The sequence below is a fragment of the Cupressus sempervirens genome, chromosome 3, assembly GCF_028749045.1.
Source record: "Cupressus sempervirens isolate cs-2001-9-10 chromosome 3, ASM2874904v1, whole genome shotgun sequence".
Lineage (NCBI taxonomy): Eukaryota > Viridiplantae > Streptophyta > Pinopsida > Cupressales > Cupressaceae > Cupressus > Cupressus sempervirens.
Genome location: NC_143120.1, coordinates 654,110,311 through 654,132,067, shown reverse-complemented (window position 1 = coordinate 654,132,067; position 21,757 = coordinate 654,110,311). Strand labels below are relative to the sequence as shown.

Here is a 21,757-nt window from a genome sequence, read left to right as displayed (position 1 = left end):
CAGTTGTCTTCCTCTATCTCGAACTTGGCTAGGTGATCATCAATCAAGAAAGGATCCACATCCACATCCAAATCATCATCATTAGAAACAACAACCCAATTTGTTGAATATGGATCAAACGTCATCAAAGTCAAGTGTTTCTTGTGAAGCTTGCCCTTGCACCTTGTTTTTGTGCAATCAAAGGTTGTACCACACATAAACCAAGTCAATCAAGCGTTTTGGAGTTAACTTGCTGTACTTCTTTATCTATGGCCTCAAAAACACTCTAGTTGTGCTCGTAATAAGAAGCATTGCAAGGCTGTGATAATATTCTGATGGCAAGCTTTTGAAGGTTAGGTGTTGTGGGACCATAATATTCTGCCATAGATCTACAAGGATAAAAATTTGTCATTTATAATTTGGTAAAGATTCCAATAAACTTAATGAGCAAAATTCTTTTTTACCCGGCTGCAAGGTGTCCCTCTTATGTTTGCGATCAAGTGAAGAAAACAATGACCCATTGAACTTTTTTAGCTTTGTAACTCATCAAGTAGGAGGACTCGAAAGTTCTCATCTTCAACTAGTCTCCAAATACATGTGTCTAGACTAACCTTTGCATCTGCACTAAAATTGTTGGAGAAGTAAAACTCGGGGTTCAAATAGTAGGCAACAACATGAATATGCTGGTGGAGTTGTCAATTCCACCTTTGATTGATTATGTGCCATATGGGTTCATATTTGGTCTTGTTTGACCATATAAGTGTTGAATGACCTCTTTGGCTACTCCATGGGGTTTTTTATCCCCATTGACCTTTTCCAAAACCTTCACCAATGGTTTGGACACTTGGACATAATTATTTTAACAAAAATCAGCAAATTGCAATATCTGAAAATTAAATAATAAATCTTCAATCAAGGTTTGAAAACTTGTATTGATAATCTCCTTCATCTTGACAAACCTAACATAAAGAACAACCTTCACAACCTTCTTTGCTCTTGGCTTTTTGGCATAAGGACTTTCCGACTATCTCTTACTCACAAACATCTGCTTCATGTTTTGCAATGTGGCTAATATGCTCTAGAAGGTGAGAAAATTAGTAGCAAAGCGTGCGATTGTGGCGTGCGATCCCTGATTGCACAAGATTTTTACCATTAGTGTCCTCTCTTATAAGACTTAGGACCTATGCATGGTTGTAGATGAACTTTGTTATGTTCATTCCATCTTCAACCACCTTCTCCACCCAACTCAGTTTCCCTAGGTCCTCAAGGGGCAAGTCAAGACAATGTGCAATATAAGGGCTCCAAAATAATGTGGGATGCCTAGCCATTATAAGTTTATTGTTTGCCACATATGCAACTGTATTATCAGTCACAATCTAGATGATATTACCCACTCCCACTTCCACCACCACATCATCCAACATGTTGCTCAAAGTCTTTGCATTTTTCACTTGATCAGAGACTTCAACCGATTATACAAATAGTATCTATCTCCCTGAAGCAGCGAGAAAGTTGATGAGCATCCTATTCCTGCCATTTGTCCACCTATTGGATATAATGGCGCAGCCTTTCTATTCCCAAGGTCTTTGCTTTTCCTTAAGTTGATGAGTGTTTTGTACCTCATTTTGCAACAATGACCCACTCACCTCATAATGATTGGGGTCTCAAACCTCTTACTAGAAACGATCATTTTAGCAACCAGTTGATCCCAATATGGACTCCATAAAGCATTAAAGGGAATATTGTTTTAGTACCAAAGTCTTCAACTACCACCTTTCTCTGCCGGTGCATCTATTTGTTCCATGCGATGCCTTGGAATCCAGGTCGAGCACCATGAGTATTATGTGGAACTCAAACGTTTGATAAATGCCCGCCCACATTTCCTGATTCTTGTATCTGTGGCCCAATGGAGGAAGGAACTCCTGCACATCTTTGCGACCCCATAGGACTAAAATCTCCCATTGGGGTTGCCATAGTCTTTGCTGTCTCTTTTTTCCTGCCTTCTTTTGTGCATATTCTTCAAGGCTTACCAAAGCCTCCCTCATGGCCTCTTTGGGACATGTGTCACACGGTGTAATATCATGACATTTGATCTTTGTACAGCGATATTTGAGCTGACTTATTCCCCTTTCTGTTTAGTGCAATGGTTACAAGTCACATCTCCTCGATTGTCCCATGTTTCCATAATTTGCCCCTTGTTCTACTAGCAACCATTTTCTACATTTACTAGTACTACAAGTCTGCAAGTCCAAGGATAGAGAATCATATATTATGTAAGCCCGAGATCAAATATTAGCGAAGTCTATGAGTACGAAGTTATGAACTATGAAGTAACTGAGATCAAAATTTATCAGACTTCTAAAGAGGGCAGTCACCAAATAATTGTCTGAGTCTGAGATCAAATATTAGCTAAGTCAATAAAGCAATTTATAAGACTTTTAAAGAGGGCAGTTACTAAATAGTTGTCTAAGTTTGAGATCAACTATAAACTAACTGAGATCAAAATTTATCAGGCTTTTAAAGAGGGCAGTCGCCTAATATTTGAACTTTTAAAGAGGATAGTCACCAAATAGTTTTCTATTAGCTAAGTCTGGGATCAAATATCAGATTTTTAAAGAAGGCAGTCACCAAATCTATCAAACTGTAAGTTTGAGTTCAAAAATTAGCTAAGTGATTGAAGTAGCTGAGATCAAAACTTATTGAAATTGGGAAGCCACCAAAATTGAAATAGTTGTCAAGTCTGAGATCGTGTAATACCCACCTCTTTACTACCTTTTCAGTCTATGATGCAAACTCTTCCAGACTTCTTTTCATCTGCAGTGGGAGTGTACTATTATGTATGCCATGAGGTGTCATTGTATTTTATTGATTGTACCTTTACTTGCTTTGTTGTGATGAATTTATCTTAGGATTCAAACTGTAATGTATATGTTAGTTTACTCTGTGATTTGTAATCTTTTCTTTATGGTTAAGTAAAGAACTAGTTCTTATTTCAATTTGGGATTTAAAATGAACGTAAGACATATCATGTGATTATGTGATGGTTGTTCTTAGTCAATTAGTTAACTTTATACATAGCTATGTCTCAGAACCCTTCAAATTGTTAACTGAGTCTATGAATGTTAATATAATGTTTAATGTTTAAGAAAAAAATATTGCATTAACTTAATGTCAAGTTAGGTTAATTTCTCATGGGTTCTTGGACGGATTGTTACATATCAAATATTAGTTAAGTCTATGAAGTAACAAAAATAAAAAATTATCAGACTTCTAAATAGGGTAGTCACCAAATAGCTATCCAATTCTGAGTTTAATATAAACATGAAGTCACCAACTAGTTGTCTCAGTTTGAGATCAAATATATATCAAAGATGAAAATGACACAACTAAATTTCATATATTTCAAATTTCAATAAATAAAATATTTGAATTTTTTGTATGTTATATTTATAAATATGGTATTATCACATATTTATAATGTAAATACTAACAAGATAAATAAAAGACCGTAATAACTTATCACTGTGAATGTAAAAGACTTTGAAAAAAAACTAAAATTTCAAATTTCAATAAATAAAAACTTGAATAGAAGTCTCAAGCCAAAGGTCATCGCCTTGTAAAACCAGTTACAGAGATAATATTGTTGCTGTAAAACTATTTGCAGAGATAAGGTCATTTGTTCTCAACCAAAGATTACAAAAAATGTTTCTTCTCAACCAGAGCAGAAAAAACCTACACATGTTTGCATAAGAACTCGTACTGACATTTTTTGTAACCTTTTGATCAAAAGAACCCTAATACTTCCTGTTGGTTTTTGTTTTGTCCTTTTCACCTATTTTTTCAAAGAAATTGCATTCCCTTTTGGCAATTTTTTTGGGAGAGATTGCCACGCAGAACTGGTTAAATTGCCAGCAAGTTTGATGGCATTAATATCACTGACCCTTGTGAGGTGCAATATATCGGGATATCCAGGATATAATTGCATGTTTTTCAACCATGCTCACTAGGATCTATTTTATATTATATTTAGTATTGCTTATATTTTAGATCTTTTTTTTGTGTAAACCTCATACAGACTTGCAATTGTGGCATTCAATGAGATTGGGAGTCTGAGGTTCAAGTTTTTATTTTAAAATTTTAAGCATTGACATGCTGTGTGTGTGAATGCTTCCAAATTTTGCATACATGTTTGCCAGCGCAGCTGCATGCAATTGCACGAGCAGAAATGTATACAAAATGTGAAGGCATTCACCCAGCATTGTCATATGATACGAATTTTATAAGATGTTTTGAGGAGTATACGCTATAAATTCTAGGTTAATGTTCAAAGTTCAATGTTAAACTTTTCCATTGTTCTTGTTTTGAAGTTGTATGTTATGATTTTTCTGGGGAAATTATTAAGTTATAATAAAAAAAATTGGTGTCTCCAGTACAGGGGTCTCCTATTTTTTGATAATTTGCCATACCAGTTTCCAAACTCTCCAGGTGACTGATAATTAATAATCTAATAGTTTAATAGTTTCTTAATAATTAAATATTAGATGGTTTATAAGACATAATCAACATAAGATTTTATAACCTTATATTAGAATAAGTGTTAAAGTAAAAACCATAATGAGATAATATTCTCACTAAGGTTGTATTATCCAGCATTTAGTTTATGTTAAACACAATAAACCTTGATTAGTGTTTTTAATAGTCAACTTGAAAACAAATGAGAAGTTATCCATCTCTAGTTGAAAGGTTTGTAGTTTTTGAATTGATTCCTTTCCTATGAGTAAATCATGAACAATTTGAAAATCTATAATAGGATAAGAAGATGCACCCACAAACAAGCCTTCTGTTTTACCTAGCAAGTGTCTATGCAGCATCCAACTTCATCCTGTTGTAACATCTATGGAAAGGGCCTTTTACTTTGATTTGGTAGGAAGCTTGAAAAAAATTATGGGGTCTTATTCATCAAAGAAAGGAATGTTGGGGACGTTTCAAAAAAAAAAAACAAAAACCATGACACCCACTGATCACTTATTCAAAATGTTGTATGATGGCCTTTATGTAGGATTACGAGCATCATAAGATTTTGTAATATCTAGCATTATCATCACATGCTTTTTGTTAGAAATCTCGAGACAAGAAAATATAGTTTTGTCCATATTTGATACTTGGCCATACAACTAGATTGTTCAAGTGATATGATAAATGAAAGGAATATAAGCTGGCATGATAACCTTATAGATCATGAATGATAGTAACAGGTCAAAAAACATTAAAATAACATGTTACTTCTTGGAAACAAGAGCAATGAATGCACCATTAATTCCCCATTTATATATTGCGGAATACGAACACTTACATTATTGTCAGTAGATCATGCTTGATTATTTCCTAGGAGTAGGAAAATTCAATGGGTTAACCATCAGGACTACTTACATATGGAATGGAATAGATTCAACTGCATCATATAAATCAACTCCATTAATTCTTGTTTCTTAGTGGGAGTAACTAGTTGATGATAGATGCTTGGAATATTGGTTAGATTAATCAAGCTTCAATAATAGGAGAATTGTTGATAAATAAATGAGATATAGTGTATTTTTAGGTCATCTAGCCGATATAGCACTATGGAGTATGGACTATGAACTCTGATTTCGTTTCATGATATGAATTGCACTCCCTTTGTTAATATTTGTACGATTATAACCATAAAGCTCTAGGATATATCTGGAACTCAGCATGGAAAATTATGCTTATGAAACATGATTTAATATCACATTTTTGAATCTCCATAATTGCTTGATTTGGATATTAACTACTTGATAATGTTTTTAATACATTTTAAAACCAATGAGTGTATATTCCACTGCAAATTCTAGATATTCCTACATTATTTTTTTATAGATTTTAAAATGTTAGATTATACCAATGAATGCATATTCCACTGCTAACAATAGATATTCCTTATTTTGCTTGCATAGCACATTTACATCCGTTACATTATGATCAGTTAATATCTGTTGATAGTTGTATACAGAGATATTCAATCTGTTATTCTAAACATCTCTAAAACCATCTCATGAATAGTGAAGAAACACAATGTATGCATTCATGGTTTTATTTGAAATATCTGTTACTCTCTAGGCTAAGAGTCCTGAATTGTTTTTGTTTGGATGCTCTGATGCAGGATACGAGGCTCCAAATTTTAGGTAAACTCTGATGACCATTGTGATCCAATTTTATACAGTTCTATATATAATCTATAATAAACTTCATAATCCATGCAAATGTTGGATGAAATGCTAAGAAGCACACCATTTAGGTTTCAGTTGGGAGCTGTATTAGATTAATACAAGCTTTTCACTGTTCTGCTTATTACTTTGGTTTTTCCTTAACAAAAATTAAAGAAAAAAAATGAGCAGGGAAGCTACTATGGAGATTAATTTACAATATGAATGCATTGATCTCTGTGGTCCTTTACCAACAAAATTTTTAGATAATCTTTTTCAACGGATTGGAGAGTCTTAAGTTGTTGCAACTTCTGCACATAGGTTAAGTAACATAGAACTTGTACTGGCAGCTTTGACAATAGGGAATGCCTTGTATACAAGGAATGTGTTTCCATGAGGTAAGATTCAATCTGTGTCACAAAAAAGAAGCAATTAAAATGTTGAATAGTCAGAAAGATATTCTTAAGGATAAGAAGTTTGTCATGATAATATTTCATAAATCATAAACGTTGAATGGGTCACAAATAGCAAGGAGTGAATGGGGCAAACAATCCAATTCAATCCACCAATATAGACCAAAGAATTATGCATGTAAATCCATAAGCAAAACAATGAGAAATGTATTCATATAATTCATTGATAGCAGAAACCTTTGCTGAAATTGGGGCTTATTCAATAAGCATTTCAATTAACTGTTTTGCAACTAACTAGAATGGAGATTTCAATTTCCAAATGAAAAATGGTAAAAGTAGTAGAGTGATAGGAATAGCTTTAGAAAATGCCCATTAATCCACCACTAATACGATACTCAATAGAGATGGCTAGATTCACCTTGCAATTTTAGAAGACTGCTAGAGTTACCCTCCTAACCATTCCTTAATATAGAGATGGCTGAATTCACCTCTCAACCATTTAATATTATGCTAGGTAATTGGTAAAATATTTGATGTATTAACAAATGATCGAAGAGATCATTATAAAGAATATAGAAAAGAAAGTTTCTAATAAGAAACTTAAGAAGATCGTAAAGACGATCTTATCTACAAATAATTAGATATTATACTTAATTGACCATTAAAGTAATAACATAATAATATGCTAATAATCTCCCTAAATGTGATCAATTTGTTCAGAACACCAAGCTGTCCTTTGAATTGAACAAACTTATTTGGACCAAGAGGCTTGGTGAAAATATCTATAGTCTGATCTTTTGTTGGAACATACTGCAAGTGAACAGTCTTGTCTTCAACCAACTACCAAATGTAATGACAACGAACGTCCATGTGTTTGGTTCTTTGATGAAAGATCGAGTTCTTGGCAAGTTTGAGTAGCCCTGATTATCAAAGAGCAAGAGAGTTGGGCCTACTTGAGATAAATGCATATGCGCAAGTATCCGTCAAAGCCAAACTGCCCTACAAGCTGCCTTAACAGCTCCTCGATACTTTGCTTCTGTAGAGGAGAGTGAGACTGTATGCTGCTTCTTACTAGTCTAGGTGACTGCACTAGATCCCGAATTTGAACACATCCAAAAATTGATGACTTATCATCAAGTGAACCTTCCCAATCTGAATTTGTGAATCTACCAAGTCTGGAATCATGATTTATATTGTAAAGAAGTTCATAATCAGAGGTGCCCTTCACACACACTTTGCTGCTATCAATGATCAATCTTGGGGGATGTCATGAAGCGTGAAATATAGCTCACTGCAAAATTTAGATCAGGGCTAGTGGTAGTGAGGTAGATGAGACTGCCTACTAGTTGCCTATAAACAGTCTCATCAACAAGAGGAGAATCAGACTTGGTTGACAACTTTAGTCCTTTTTGCATAGATGTGGAAGCAGGTTTACAATCCTGCATATGAAAGCTGTCAAGCAAGTTCGTGACATACATAGACTGACAAATAAAGATACTACCATTAGTTTGCCAAACCTCAACACCTAAATAATAATGGAGAAGCCCCAACTTTGTCATATCAAAATCCTTGTACATATCTTGTTTGATTTTTGCAATCAAATATTTTGAATTGTCAATCAAGTCATCTCCATAGACAACAAGAAAGAGAATATCATCACCATTGCATTTGATATACAAATTATTGTCAAAGTGGCAATGCTGAAAACCATGAGCAACCAATTACTGATCAATTTTGATGTACCATGCTCGAGGGGCCTGTTTAAGTCCATAGAGTGCTTTCTTGAGTCTACATACTTGGTACACTTTGTCAACAACCTTGAAACCAAGAGGCCGTGTAATGTAGACTTCTTCCTGCAACTCAACAATGGTGAAGACACTCTTAACATCTATCTGATAGACTATCCATCCAAATTGAGTTGAAATGGTGAGAAGAAGATGAATTTTAGTCATCTTGACAGTAGGAGCAAAAGTATCCTCATAATCAATGCCCTCCCGTTGTGTGAACCCTCGAGCAACTAATCTAGTCTTGTATTCATCTAAGGTACCATCTACATGCTACTTGACCTTATAGACTCAATTGCAACTAATGGGTTTCTTCCTTGGAAAATATCAGAGAGAATCTAGGTGATTCTTCATAAGACTCTGGTATTCCACATCCATAGCTTATTCCCACTTTGGAATTCCTTTGGCCTCTTCAAATGTCTGAGGCTGATAAATATTGTGAAGGTTGGCCATGAGAGCAACGTTAATTGTATTTGGCTGCTTGCCCTTATTTCTAGAAGATTTGCCCTCAATGAGCTCATTAGGATGAAGATCACTGATAGTCTTAGCCCACCATTTAGGCAGGAGAGTAGATGTGCCAACATTAGGAGGAGGAATAATTGGAGGTGGAAAAAGATCTGCAATAGGTGGAATATTAACATCATCCAGAGGAAAGTCAGGTAATGTATCATCAGATTTAGATCCTGACCTAATAGAAGGCAAACACCCAAATGAGAGGCCTTCAAGGTTGATCCTCAGAATTTTGTTAAGATGAGGAAGAGAGAAATGGTCCCTGTTCTTCATCAAAGACCATCACGTTTGAAGATAAGATGATTAGTGTCGGTAAGCCTTATGGTTGTCATTGTAACCTATAAACACGAGCTTCTGACTTTTGGAATTCAACTTGGAGCGTTGGGCATTTAGAATCCAAACATATGCTAAAGAGCCTAAAACTTTCAGATGACTAATCCTAGGTTTGCAACCAATCTAGGCTTCCTCTGGAGTCTTCTCCTTAACAATATGTGTGGGAGACCTATTAAGAAGATAGACCGCATAAACATTGCTTTTGGCCAATATTTCTTAGGAGCATTTCCACGCTCCATCACATACCTGTCCATTTCTGTAATGGTGTGGTTACAACACTCTATAACGCCGTTTTGTTGAGGGGTGTATGGTGTGGTTAACTGACGCTTTATGTCATGTGTATCACATAAAGTGGAGAAAGCTATAGAACCAAATTCCCCTCCATTATCAGACCCAAGAGATATAATAGAACAACCAAACTCTTTTTCTACTAAGGCCTTAAATTTCTAAATTACAATAAAAATCTTCGATTTTTGTTTAAGAAAGTTCACCTACATTTTTCTACTAAAATCATCAACAAGAAGTGAGAAATACCTGCACCAAGTAACATAAGGATTATTCATTGGACCACATATGTCAACATGGACCAAATGTAGTTCCTTAGAGGCTCTCCATGAGTCACCATTGTTGAACAACATTTTGTGTTGCTTTCCAGCTTGACAAGCTCTACAAACTCATTGGTTTTGAGTTTGAATTTCAGGTAGGCCAATTACTAAATCATTTAGAACAAGCTAAGCAAGGTGGTGAATGTTCAAGTGACCATATTGTTGATGCTAGAGACTACTGATAGAAGCTGATTTTGCTGTGAATGCATGCTCAAGAGAATCACCAGTTTCCACAAGTCTATATAGACTATGATCCTCAATACCAACAGCAACAGTAGTGTGTGTTGCATAATCAACAATCGAGGACTTGTGTGAACTAAATATCGCATCAAGTTGAGGAGAATGCCACATGATTTGACTCACTGAGAGTAGGTTAAGTTCCATGCTAGGAACATTGTATACATTGAGGAAAATGAGATTCCTCCCACCAAATTGTATCTGTACATTGCCCTTGTCAACAACAATATACTCTTCACCTCCTCCAAATATAACCAAATCTATAAAGGGAGGAAAATTCGTAAACCAATTATGCCTGTGAGTGAAATGTTGAGATGCACCAGAATCTATATACCAAGAATGTGATTTCACATGGTCTACAAGTCTTTTAGCCACAAAGGCATAAAAGAAAAACTTTTTCTGCTCAGTGTGCTCAACAACATTGGCTTTAGGCTGAGACCCTTCGTGCTTCCGCTGTTCAAAAGCCAACCGATTGCAACAATCTTTGAGCAAATGGCCATATTTGTGATAGTAATAATCATAGTAACACGGGGATGCGTCCCCCCTCTTTTTGGCCTACATCCTAGAGACTTGGACACATTGGGGACCTGGGGACTCCGTTCCCCGTCCCTAGCGGTGCCACCAAATTCTGCCACCTTTGCCGAGGATGGGGAATGTCTCGGTGTAAACTATTTGCTGATTTGACTATTTATGTTCAATGTTCGATGTTCCAGTTCAATGCAATGTTCAAGTATTTACTCTTTTACATCTTTATATCTTATATTGCAATACATCTTTTTGTAACTAGCATTTTAAGTGCCATATGTATAGTATATGCAATCCCCTCCCATTCCCTTGCCGTTCCCCTAGTCCCCAAATTAAGGCCCCTTTGTCCCCTCGTCTCAGAAACTTGTCCCCTCGTTAAGCCATCCCCCTGTTCCCCAGGGTGGTGTAACTATGGTAATTACACTACACCTTCTTCTTCTATGAAGCATCCTATGATTGATTTGAGCCCTTCTATTGAGATGGCCGAGAGTGCTGAGATTCGCCTTTTTCCTTAAGAAAGGATTTTGCTGGAAAGGCATGCTCTGAGGAGGATGAGGTGGCATTGCTACCAAACAATTGTTTTCAACTTTCCTGCTGCAAAGTTTGGTACATATCTCCGGAAATTTTAGATCAACATTAGTAAAAGTAATGTTGAGTTTCTATAAAGTGCTCATAAGATTTTGGTAGAGTCTTTGAGGTGATGAGTACCATAGCTTCTTCCTCCATCTTTCGACCAACAGCTTTGACTAATCCCAAATGTCTTTAATCTTTGTGAGATGCTTTGTAAGGACATGCATTCATCCATCCCGATGGAGAACAACTAGTTCGTTAGGAAGAATGCTCGATTTTTGTCAAATGTCCCATGCGGCTACTCCTTTAATTGCTGCTAGATGTTGGTTGCAGACTTCCCAGTAGGAATCTGGGGCGGCCAATCATTTGTGACAGAGAGCTTGAGAAGCATGACAACTTTTCGATTCTGATCACCAAACCTGTTTATATCTTCTTGTATTGTTTTAGGATGAGTCCCTATGCCCAAAACAATTGTCTCAAGTTGACTATTTTTGAAGATTGTCAGCATTCATTGCTTCCAAGTGTTATAATTCTTGTTGTTGAATCTTTGATTGCCTTCCAACATAAAGTTAGTCAACAATGCCATCTTGCATGTTTCCCAATGCACGAAAAACGAAAACTATAAAAAAGGCAATAAAATGGATTCAAAACTATGAAGACCAATGTAGAAAATAGAGGGAAATGCAAGTACATCAAAAAAATGATGAAGTATGACTGACACAGATTTTGAGAAAAAAATTCGGTTGACCCCAAAAAATCCAAAAACAACCCAAAAATCTTGCAAAAAACCTAGAAAGAAACAAAAGTCCAAAGTCAAATCTGTAGGCACAAAAATGTACACAGAAAAAATGTGAGACGAACCCAATTGAACTCCTGAAAAACCCTACAAGAGTCTACAATTAGTTTTTCAAACCAACAATGAATCTGAGAGTTTTGAAGGAAACCCTAGCCATATGGAAAAGACTTCAAAAAATTGCAGATTTCTTTGAAAATATTGCTAATGATTACAGACAGAAGGTTGAAGGAGCAAAAATTATGGCTGAGAATCACATGAGAGCAAAGGACTACAAAAATAGCTGTTTTTATTAGATTGCTGCGAAAAACATGCACATAAATCGCATTACTTGCAAATAACGGCATGGGTGACTGCAAAAACAACCACAAAAAATGTTGAAAGGCCTAGAAACAAGCCAAAATTTGATCACAGCTGCCGTGTCTAGATTCATACGAAATAAACTTTGATAGAGAAGGATTGAAAGTTGTAGACTCAAGCAAAAAAATGCTTGAAAAATGAGGATCTACAAAAAATGCCCAATAAAAACGATGACCAAAAATAAAGTGATTTGTTGAGGAATAGCTATGAAAACCCTAGTCGGGTTTCAAAGTTTTTTGCATACAAATCCCATAAAAGATTTTCAAAAATTTAAGTTAAAATTTTAATAAAGAAATTATAAATTTCTCCAAAGAAGAATTCTCTCTGATACCTTAAGAAAAGTAATTAGTAAAATATTCGATGTATTAACAAGTTGATCAAAGAGATCATTATAAAGAATTCACGAATGTACAAAATTTATAAATTCACGAATGTATTGACCATTAAAGTAACGACATAATAATGTGCTAATATTTAACAACATTGGAGATACACTCCTAGCTAATCCTTAATCCATTTGAATTATAAATTCTTTTGGGGACTCTTACACTTTGCAAATATATGATTGATTAGTATACACTTTTTGACCAAAACTATGAAGCAAAATACATAGGAAGGACTAGAACCCCAAACACAACAGCCAAGCAGGTGAACAAAACATGTCTTGTGAGAAGAGATACAAACCATAAAAGATCAAGTGGAAAGAAAAGGCAAGCGAATGGTTTTGATTGGAGTATGTAATTGGAAGTTGGAAATGGAAGGAAGCCAAAATTAACAGGATCAAAGCGATTTGAAACTGAAGTTCAGTAGAGGACTTAGATGAGGGGTAGTACGCAAGTGGAAAGTCCTTTTATTCTTTAAAAGGAAACTCAATCAAAGGATTTAGAAATATAGGTATTGATTACTTGATGATATAAAATCTCTATATAAATCCATGTATGTATAAGGGTTCATTTTTACAAATTAGTCCCAATCCACTTCTTGTGGGGTTTTCACACCATTGCCCCATTGCAAATGGAGACCCCCTCCTTTTGCTTTAGCAAGTAGGAGTTGTTGTCTTAGGTGGTTTTAGTTGGCAACATTCTCAAGTCCCTAAGTCCGAGGTGAGTTTGAGCAAATTTGGCTTGCTGGGAAGTAATGTTTGTTTGGGGTTTGTGTGAGTGTTTTGATGTCCTTTTGAGGTATTTTCAAAGCCTAAGTCCTAGTGGGAGGGTAGAGTTTTAGTCTAAGTGAGAAAGGTGGGTGGAGCTGCTTGTGAGATTACATCTAGTAGAGTCCAAATCATCCATGATTCCTTGCATTTGTACTTAGAAGTAGAAGTAGAAATAGAATTTATAAGTCTAAGTTGGAGTTGAAGTTGAAAATTTATTTTCATTGCACATTGTGAAGCAAAATCTTTAGAAATACAAGAGTTCATATCTATTGGATGAAATAGCGTAAGACCTTTTATGATAACCAAAAAATCAAATTACTTCACTAAGTGAAGTCCACAATTAAGAAGGAATCTTGAAGTCATTTTTCATGATTTTACTTTGCAAGGTTAGCATAAGAGATGACCTTATATCAAGAGAGTTGAATATGTGATGTTTCACCTTGAAATGTTAGGTATTTGATTCTGCATGTTGTAGTGGAACAAACCTCACATCAACGCCACCATAGGTAGAATATTACTTGCAAAGACAATTGTATCAACAATGAGGAAAAAACTATTAGTCTGCTCTATAGAGTCACATACTTTGACCAAGATATTGATTCGAAGGACCAAGAAATGCAATGTTTGAGTGTGCATGATTGGAACTAATTACATGTCAAGCATAAGGAGAATTGTGGCTCTCTCAGTTAGCATTGATGCCTTCTTAGGCAAGTATATGGTCTTTAAATACAGTAAGCTATGGCATTTAATACCATCAACTTCTAAATAAGGGAAAATTTGGAAAGGCTTTCCTGCAAGGACATCCTTGGGGTTGGTAGAATCATGCACTACACAAAAATAAATTGTATTTTCTTTGGTATTTTTTTGCAGAGTGTTTATTCTGTGTGATATTTTTTTGTGTGTAAAATTAATTTGCAGGGATGTGTGTTATGTATGTTGGAATACAAACACCACTGCAGGGTGGGGGGATTCAATGGTTTCTTATAACTTGTTATTTATAAACTTTAACAATTATAACATATAGTTATGAAATATGAACAAGAGAATTAAAAAGAACAAAGTACACAATATTTATAGTGGAAAACCCTTAGGGTAAAAAACTACTTTGAATCTGAAACTCTATTGGCCTCTTGGGCAAATCTTTTAGAGCTACAACTCCAAGAAGCACTAACACTCTGTCTTAGAAACACCAATTTCAAGGACCACCAATCACTTACAACTTGAAGCACCAACTTCCAAACTAAAGAAATGAGATGCAAAATCAGAGGATCATCTTTATTACAATACAAATCATGAATCAAGAATTCAACTCCGAGTTGAAAACATAAAGCAAGATATACTTCTCTTCTTCTCTCTCCTACTGATTCTGTTTACATCAACAAATTACACCAAGTGATGCAAGCCTTCTTACAATAAATATATCAGATTATAAAATGTATAATCAGACTTAAAACAACAGATTTGAATGCAATAAGAATGACTTGAGTTAATGCCTTTCAAATTATCAACCTTCTTGAAACAATAAACTCCCTGTTCCCTTCAAGACATTAAGTATTCAAACAAGTATTTGTTTTCCATAAAAGAATCTGATTGAATGCTGATTCAAATCACTTATAAAGTGGTAAATAGACCTTCTTGAACTTATGATAAATTTCTGCAATAAAAAACAAATCATGAATAACAAACTTGAATCAACAACCTTTAGCCTCTCCTTTGCTGTTATATAGACTCCTGCAATCTGTCTGGTCTACCATACAAATCATGCAGCTCTTGGAAAAATCCATCTGTTCCTCCTTGAAGTACAATCATTCCGCTTCTTATAAAGTATGGTGGTTGCAATTTTCAAGATGGTTTCAACCCCCATAATGCCATTCGACCAGAATCAGTTAGAACTGCCAAAAACAGTTTCAACCAACTGTACCAGTTTTGGTTGACTGCATTTTTATCTGTCCATACACATGTTTAGCAGAAACTTATACAGACCCATTTCAGAAGACGTAAAAAACTCTCCAAATTGGTATAATGATCAAGGTCTAACTGTTTGTTTGATCTATGCAAACTACATTCGATCAAAACTCTTTGATTAAGGGCCTATAGCCATTTTCTCATCCTTTTTGAACTTTAAGTGTTAATCACAAAACACTTAATCAAATAACTTAAATTTGTTTCGGCCAATCTAGGAAGACATTGAATAAGATAAGTAATGATGTTAGCCATATCATAAGACCATTAGACTTGCATTTTGTGTACTAACTAACTGAGAGATCACATGAATGACTTATTGTCATAAATGACAACAATCAAAGGTTGAGAGCTTGCATTTTCTCTCATCCTGATGATGGATCACTGTGTGTGATCCGAAACATTGATGTTAAAATATCTGCCACAATTAAAATTTCCAGAAATCTTGATACATTGCGAATTGATAGTGGAAATCTGATGATATTAACAATCAAAGACCAAATACCAAGGGTTCAACAGTGTGTGCTCTGTATTTACCTTATGTTGCATATGCATGTTTTCGTCTGTTGGGTAGTCTCAAAAGTCGTGCACACCCTTATTCTTAAAGGCACAACCTTGTTTGACATTGTGCGAATCTTATGGGACCTTGTGGCAATACTACTTGAGCTCAACTTGTGCACAAGTTTCCCTTACAGTGTTTTATAGAGCATGGTCCAAGCCTTGCCCAAGCTTTTACATAGCCTACACAATTCCATGCACAAAGTTCTTGTGCCATGCAAACTGAACCACGTGTTTTGAGAAAGTGAATGGATGTCAAAATGTAAGAACCTAGTGTTGGTGTCGAGGTGACTTTTGCTATGTGATAGAAATTAGACCTTCTGATGTTTTGTCAAGTCTAAATTGTTAGAGGAGTAGGAGTTTTAAGTTTATCAAGGAAAATCAAGAGTGATTGGATTACCTCATGGACACCCATTGCAGGTAATGTACCATACATTATTCTTGGAATAGAGTGCAAAAAAGATTCCTTGTTTTTTGCTGCAGGAGCAGGCCATGAAGATAATGTGATAGGAACAAACCATCAGAAATGTGCCATACGAAGAAACAAAAATAAAACAAACAATTAGAAAGGTGCTACAGGAAGACACCTTGAAGATGATGCTACATGAGGATGCAACAAATATGAAGGAACTTAAAGACATGCCTTAGTTCTATTGTTCATAGGATTAAATTGCTATGTTTTAATAAGTCTTATGGTGTGGTGGCATAATTAGTAGAGCGTTCCTATAAGCTCTCTAATTGTAGCTGCTTAGGACAGTTTAGATTTTTTATTTTTATTTTAAAGAGGGGTAAACGCTTTTGACCTAGAGCTATGAACTAGTGAGGTCACAAATGGGGGACCTCATCCCCATGAGATTTGAACCTTGATGGCAAGGATAACAACTCAACAACTTAACCATCACAACATGCTACTATTGGCTAGGACAGTTTAGATATATTGTTGGTAAGTCAGTTTATTTCTTAGTATTTGCATGTGCGTAGAATAATAGAACTGCCTAAGTAACTGATAACCTCAGGAATGTTTCACAAACTGTCAAGTTGGTGAAAGAATTTGGCTTTATGCCAATTCCTTCATGATTATGAAACGGTCTTGCTTTCTTGGCAGGCAGTGACGTTTCATTCCCTGGAATGAGAAGAGAAAACTATGTAAAAAGGTAGATTTTTGGAAGAGAAGTGATCAAAGGATAGTAAGAATAGCAAGACAAGTTTTTTTGATTTTTTTCATGCTTTTCGTTGGGTTTCCTGTATCGTGATTTCCTATTGGTTTTTGAGGATAATTTCATGCATTTTGCTCTTTCTCTATTGGGTTGAAATCGTAATCTCTAACTAGAGAAAGACATTCATTGATTCATTTGGTATGGACTCTCCATTGAAGCTGTTTTGAGAGTCATCAATATTCCTCATGGGAATCACTTGATTCTTTGGAATCAAATCTCTAGAATTGTAAATAGTAGAGTAGGGTAGAATAATGAGTTTCACAATTTATATATTTTGTTTGTTTAAATATGTAGTCGCATGAGGAAATTTGATGTTCTAGGTGAACATCTTCATGGGTTCATCATGACTTATATGGAAAAGGAAGTAAATGCTCATAGAGCTATTATTGTGGCCGAGCTTGGAGTCCTTTCCGAGGTTGGATTGTTATTTGTTTTGAAAAATAGTTGTCGTGGTTTTTCAAGTGTCTGTGTCAAGTGGTTTAGGCAAATGTTTGCCGTAACAAAATTCCAAGTCATGCACATAAGTTTGTGATTTGTATTAGGAATCAGGTTAAGACTTTGTGGGTGGTCTTATTCTTGATTTTTCATGTCTATGGTTGCATGTAGGATTTGACAAACATGTCGATGGGATTCAAATACAAATGGGAGAGTATGGTCGGTTCCATGGAGTTATTGTAGAAAGGGTAAAGTCTGCTAGAGGATGTTAGAAAGTTTCTTGTCACACTCACACATGTTATTGTGCATTAAGCAATGAGTTTCAGTGTTGGGATGAAATGTTTAGAACTGTCTACCGTTAAGATGCATGAGCCTCTTGAAGTGGACTTAGTTGAGTGTTTTCTTCCTCCTAAGTTTTCCAAGGTTGAAGCTTTGCATCATTTTTGACAATCATTATATGATGCTTGTTCATTTGCAAGGGTTGGTCTCTATAGAAGTTTCACTTCTGGTTTTCTAAGTTTTTGGTAGATAAGATAAGACCAATTTATTAATGTCCAACTAGAGACCAAGAGGATCCGAGGGACTACTGAAACAAAGTAGGAAAAACAAAAGAAACAATAGGAGTATCAAATTGTGCATGGGGAACGATAAAACATAACAACTAGAGAAAGAGCAAGAAAAGGCCACCAAACCAAACAACCTGGGTAGTTTCTCCGAGTAACTAGGAAAAAGTACAAAAGTGATGGATAGGCCTTAGGACAAGAAATCCCATGCTGTCTCTGAGAACCCCAGGAAGTGTTGGAAGAAGGCTGTTGTTGAGTAAAGGATGTATGAGTTGTCACATCCTTGGAAGACCCAAAAGGGGATCAAGGAGTCGCTTGGTACCCCGTGTGGGAGGAACTACCATAAATAATGAGGTAATGAGCTGATCAAGGTGCATTCTCAAAAGAGAACAACCATTGCAGGGTGAGATCCTAGATCCTCCATGTCTCTTGAAGATAGAGCGGAAGGCACCTTTGATCCATATATCCAAAAAGGGATGGGAGAGACTGAGTCTCCCTGAACAAGTAGTAGAATCTTCCTCTAATCTCATATTAGATGGGGTAGCAAAAAATGACATCTGTCTCTATCTTAGCTTCCCCCATGCCACAAAGTTGGTAGATTCTATCATCCCTCACCAAATGGTGGTTGATTTGAATGTAGAGCCAATGTGAGTCCACTCTGAATGAACCAAGAGAGATATGGAGCTCATTTGACTAACCGTGACATAGGTACGAGGGGTGAACAACGATCACGTCTTGTAACTTGACAAAGTACTCTGCATAGAATGCCATCGTCGAGGGAATCCCCCCTGTGGGGGGACTTACCCAAGTAGTTAGAATACAGTGTTTGTAAGTGTCCATCCTTATATGCATTTTCATCTCTTGTTGGGGTGACAACAAATGAGAGGGATTGTCCAAGGAATACTCGAAAGGGGGAAGGCGATTGATATTAATCCCGACTGAACCTAGAAGAGCGAAGGCTTGAGCAAACAAACAGTGAGATTGCCTAGTGGAATCAGAACGTGCAATAGCCTCCAAGGAGCAATAGGCAAGATATGAGTATCTATGACACCCCTCAGAAGAGTTTACGAAACACCTTAGGCAATTTAAGAACCAAACCATATTGAAGATAGTATAAAGTCTGAAAGGATGGACCCTAAACTTAGCAAGGACAATACTGTATGAAGTATACTGTCTTCATTTGATGATACACCGATGGAAAAGAGTTTGGACCCGCTTTGCAAAAGCCTAGTTTGACTCCACTAAAGACCCCCAACAAAAGGCCTATGGAGCACAATCGGTCTAATCAAAGTGTCTATAAGAGTCAGCATGGACATGATGTCCTCGAAGTGATGTCTGAAACACTATCTCTCAATAAGGGCCAAAGAGCCATAACCCTTGTTGGTACGAGGTTGAAGTGTTGGTCTCATGCTGAAGTGAGGGCCAGAGAACTTGACCCCCAATTATGTGTAGGAAGATGTAATGTCCCCACTATTAGGGTGAGTTTGGGATAAGTAATACTTGCAAAATAATGGTTAGAATCACAACAATAACAAACTAACTATATTATTCGATCCTCTAATTTAAACCCAATCTTAAGGACGTCTCCAGATCGGGCTTCCTAGCTCATAGCTACCTTGTCGTCTTTCTGGGAGCACACCCCTTTAGATTCTTCTTGGACGGGCATCCTCTATCCAAGGCTAATTGCATATGCATGTGTTGACATCATCAAAATATTTCGCTACATTGATTTTCGGCCATGACAGACAACGAAGATCTTAATATCTCACATGATCCATGCTTCGAGTCTCATTAATCTCCATGGTGTTAACCCCATTAGCTAATACAATATTATCCACAAATATGATTCATTAATATAAATAAATTCATAAACATAAACAAATATAATCCATAAACATACCTTTCTTACCTTCTTTTCTTGGTCCACGTGACTCTATCCTTAGTCGAGCATTCAATGAATTATTCCTTCTAGATTATCTCAACTCTATATTTATTTTCCAAAATTCTTTATTTTCTAATTATAAGGAAATGACAAAATATACTTTTTTGTTTTTTCTTTTCCAAGAGTCACAACCTTTCATAATGCAAATCCTTAGAAAAGTCCCAACACTTCATAGTTATAATCCTTTTGAAAAGTCACAACACTTAATAACTAAAATCCTTTGGAAAAGTCCCAATACTTTATAATCAAAATATTTTTGAAGAGTCACAACTATTCATAATTATGACCCTTACAAAGGTTCGCATCCTTTCAATATCATTGATACCTTCTCAGAAGGTCACTTCCTTAATTTCTTCATATTACTTTCATCTTCCATTTTCCTCTCTTCTCCTCTTCTTTTTCCTCCTTTCTAAAATAAACTCTCCTCCTTTTTATATCTTAATTTTAAGGAGTCATGTCTATTTGTTAAACATCTCTTGACTTTTCATTAGATTTAGTTAATTTATATTATTCTATGTTATATTATTTATTTACTTATTTGTGTTTATTATTAAATTCCATTTAGAAAGTTAACATACTTCCTACAATATTGTCTCTTGTATTTAATTTTATTTCTTTATTTATTCTTTGAAATTTTATTATTTTTTAATTATTTAAAATATCACACTAAATATTATTTCATTAATAATATAGATTAATAATAATAATTTCCTAGTTTTATATTTTAGTATTAGTTTTAATATAACTTTAGTATCATTATTTATTTTATAACATTTTATTATCTAATTATTATTAAAATTCTATCTTAAAATAGGGCTATAAAAATTACAATGTTCTTGGTTAGTAGCGTTAATTGATTTAGTTCTACCTGCACATAAAGGTTTATTAGAAACACAATAATAACGTTTCTATCCTTCTACCTTCTAAGTTAACCTCAATCTTAAGGACGTCTTTAGATCGGGCTTCCTAGCTCATAGCTACCTTGTCGTCTTCCTGGGAGTGCACCCCTTAAGATTCTTCTTAGATGACCATCCTTTATCCAAGGCCAATTACATATGCATATGTTGACAACATCAAAATATTCTGGCACATTGATTCTCGGCCATGGCGGACAACGAAGATCTCACATGCTCCATGCTTCGAGTCAATATTCATGGTGCTGACCCCATAGGTCAACACCATATTACCACTTTTCTATTATTCCCTATATAAGGAATTAGTTATCACCAATATATTCTTTATTTTTATAAATAAATAGATAGCACTAACTATCCTTATATTCCACACATCTAATATGCACATTCAATACTTAGGATCATAGTTACGGGACTCTGCGAGTCTGAGCTAGAGTACACATTTCCAAGGCAAATGACCTCTGGACTTGGACTCGACAGAGTCCTGGCAGAGTCACCATGGACTCACGGAGTCCAAGGACTCTCCTGACTTGTAGAATCCTGAGCTCTGGACTCTCCTGACAACAAGACTCATAAAGTGCAAAAAATAATAAAATAAAAGGGTTAAGTGAATTTTTTGTGCTTTATATAACATCTATTTGACTAAAAAGGTCATTCCATCCTTTGCTAATGCTTGTGAT

At 35.5% G+C, this 21,757-nt stretch overlaps 1 protein-coding gene across 1 annotated transcript in view; it reads left to right on the top strand.

Moving 5' to 3' along the window:
- LOC149568390 (endo-1,3;1,4-beta-D-glucanase-like) overlaps positions 1-21,757 on the top strand; it is a 105,466-nt gene that overhangs the window by 31,525 nt on the left and 52,184 nt on the right. Inside the window, exon 2 of the mRNA XM_089817554.1 lies at positions 6,161-6,182. Within this exon, the coding sequence (XP_089673680.1) occupies positions 6,161-6,182 (22 nt within the window). The remainder of the gene's footprint in view (positions 1-6,160; positions 6,183-21,757) is intronic.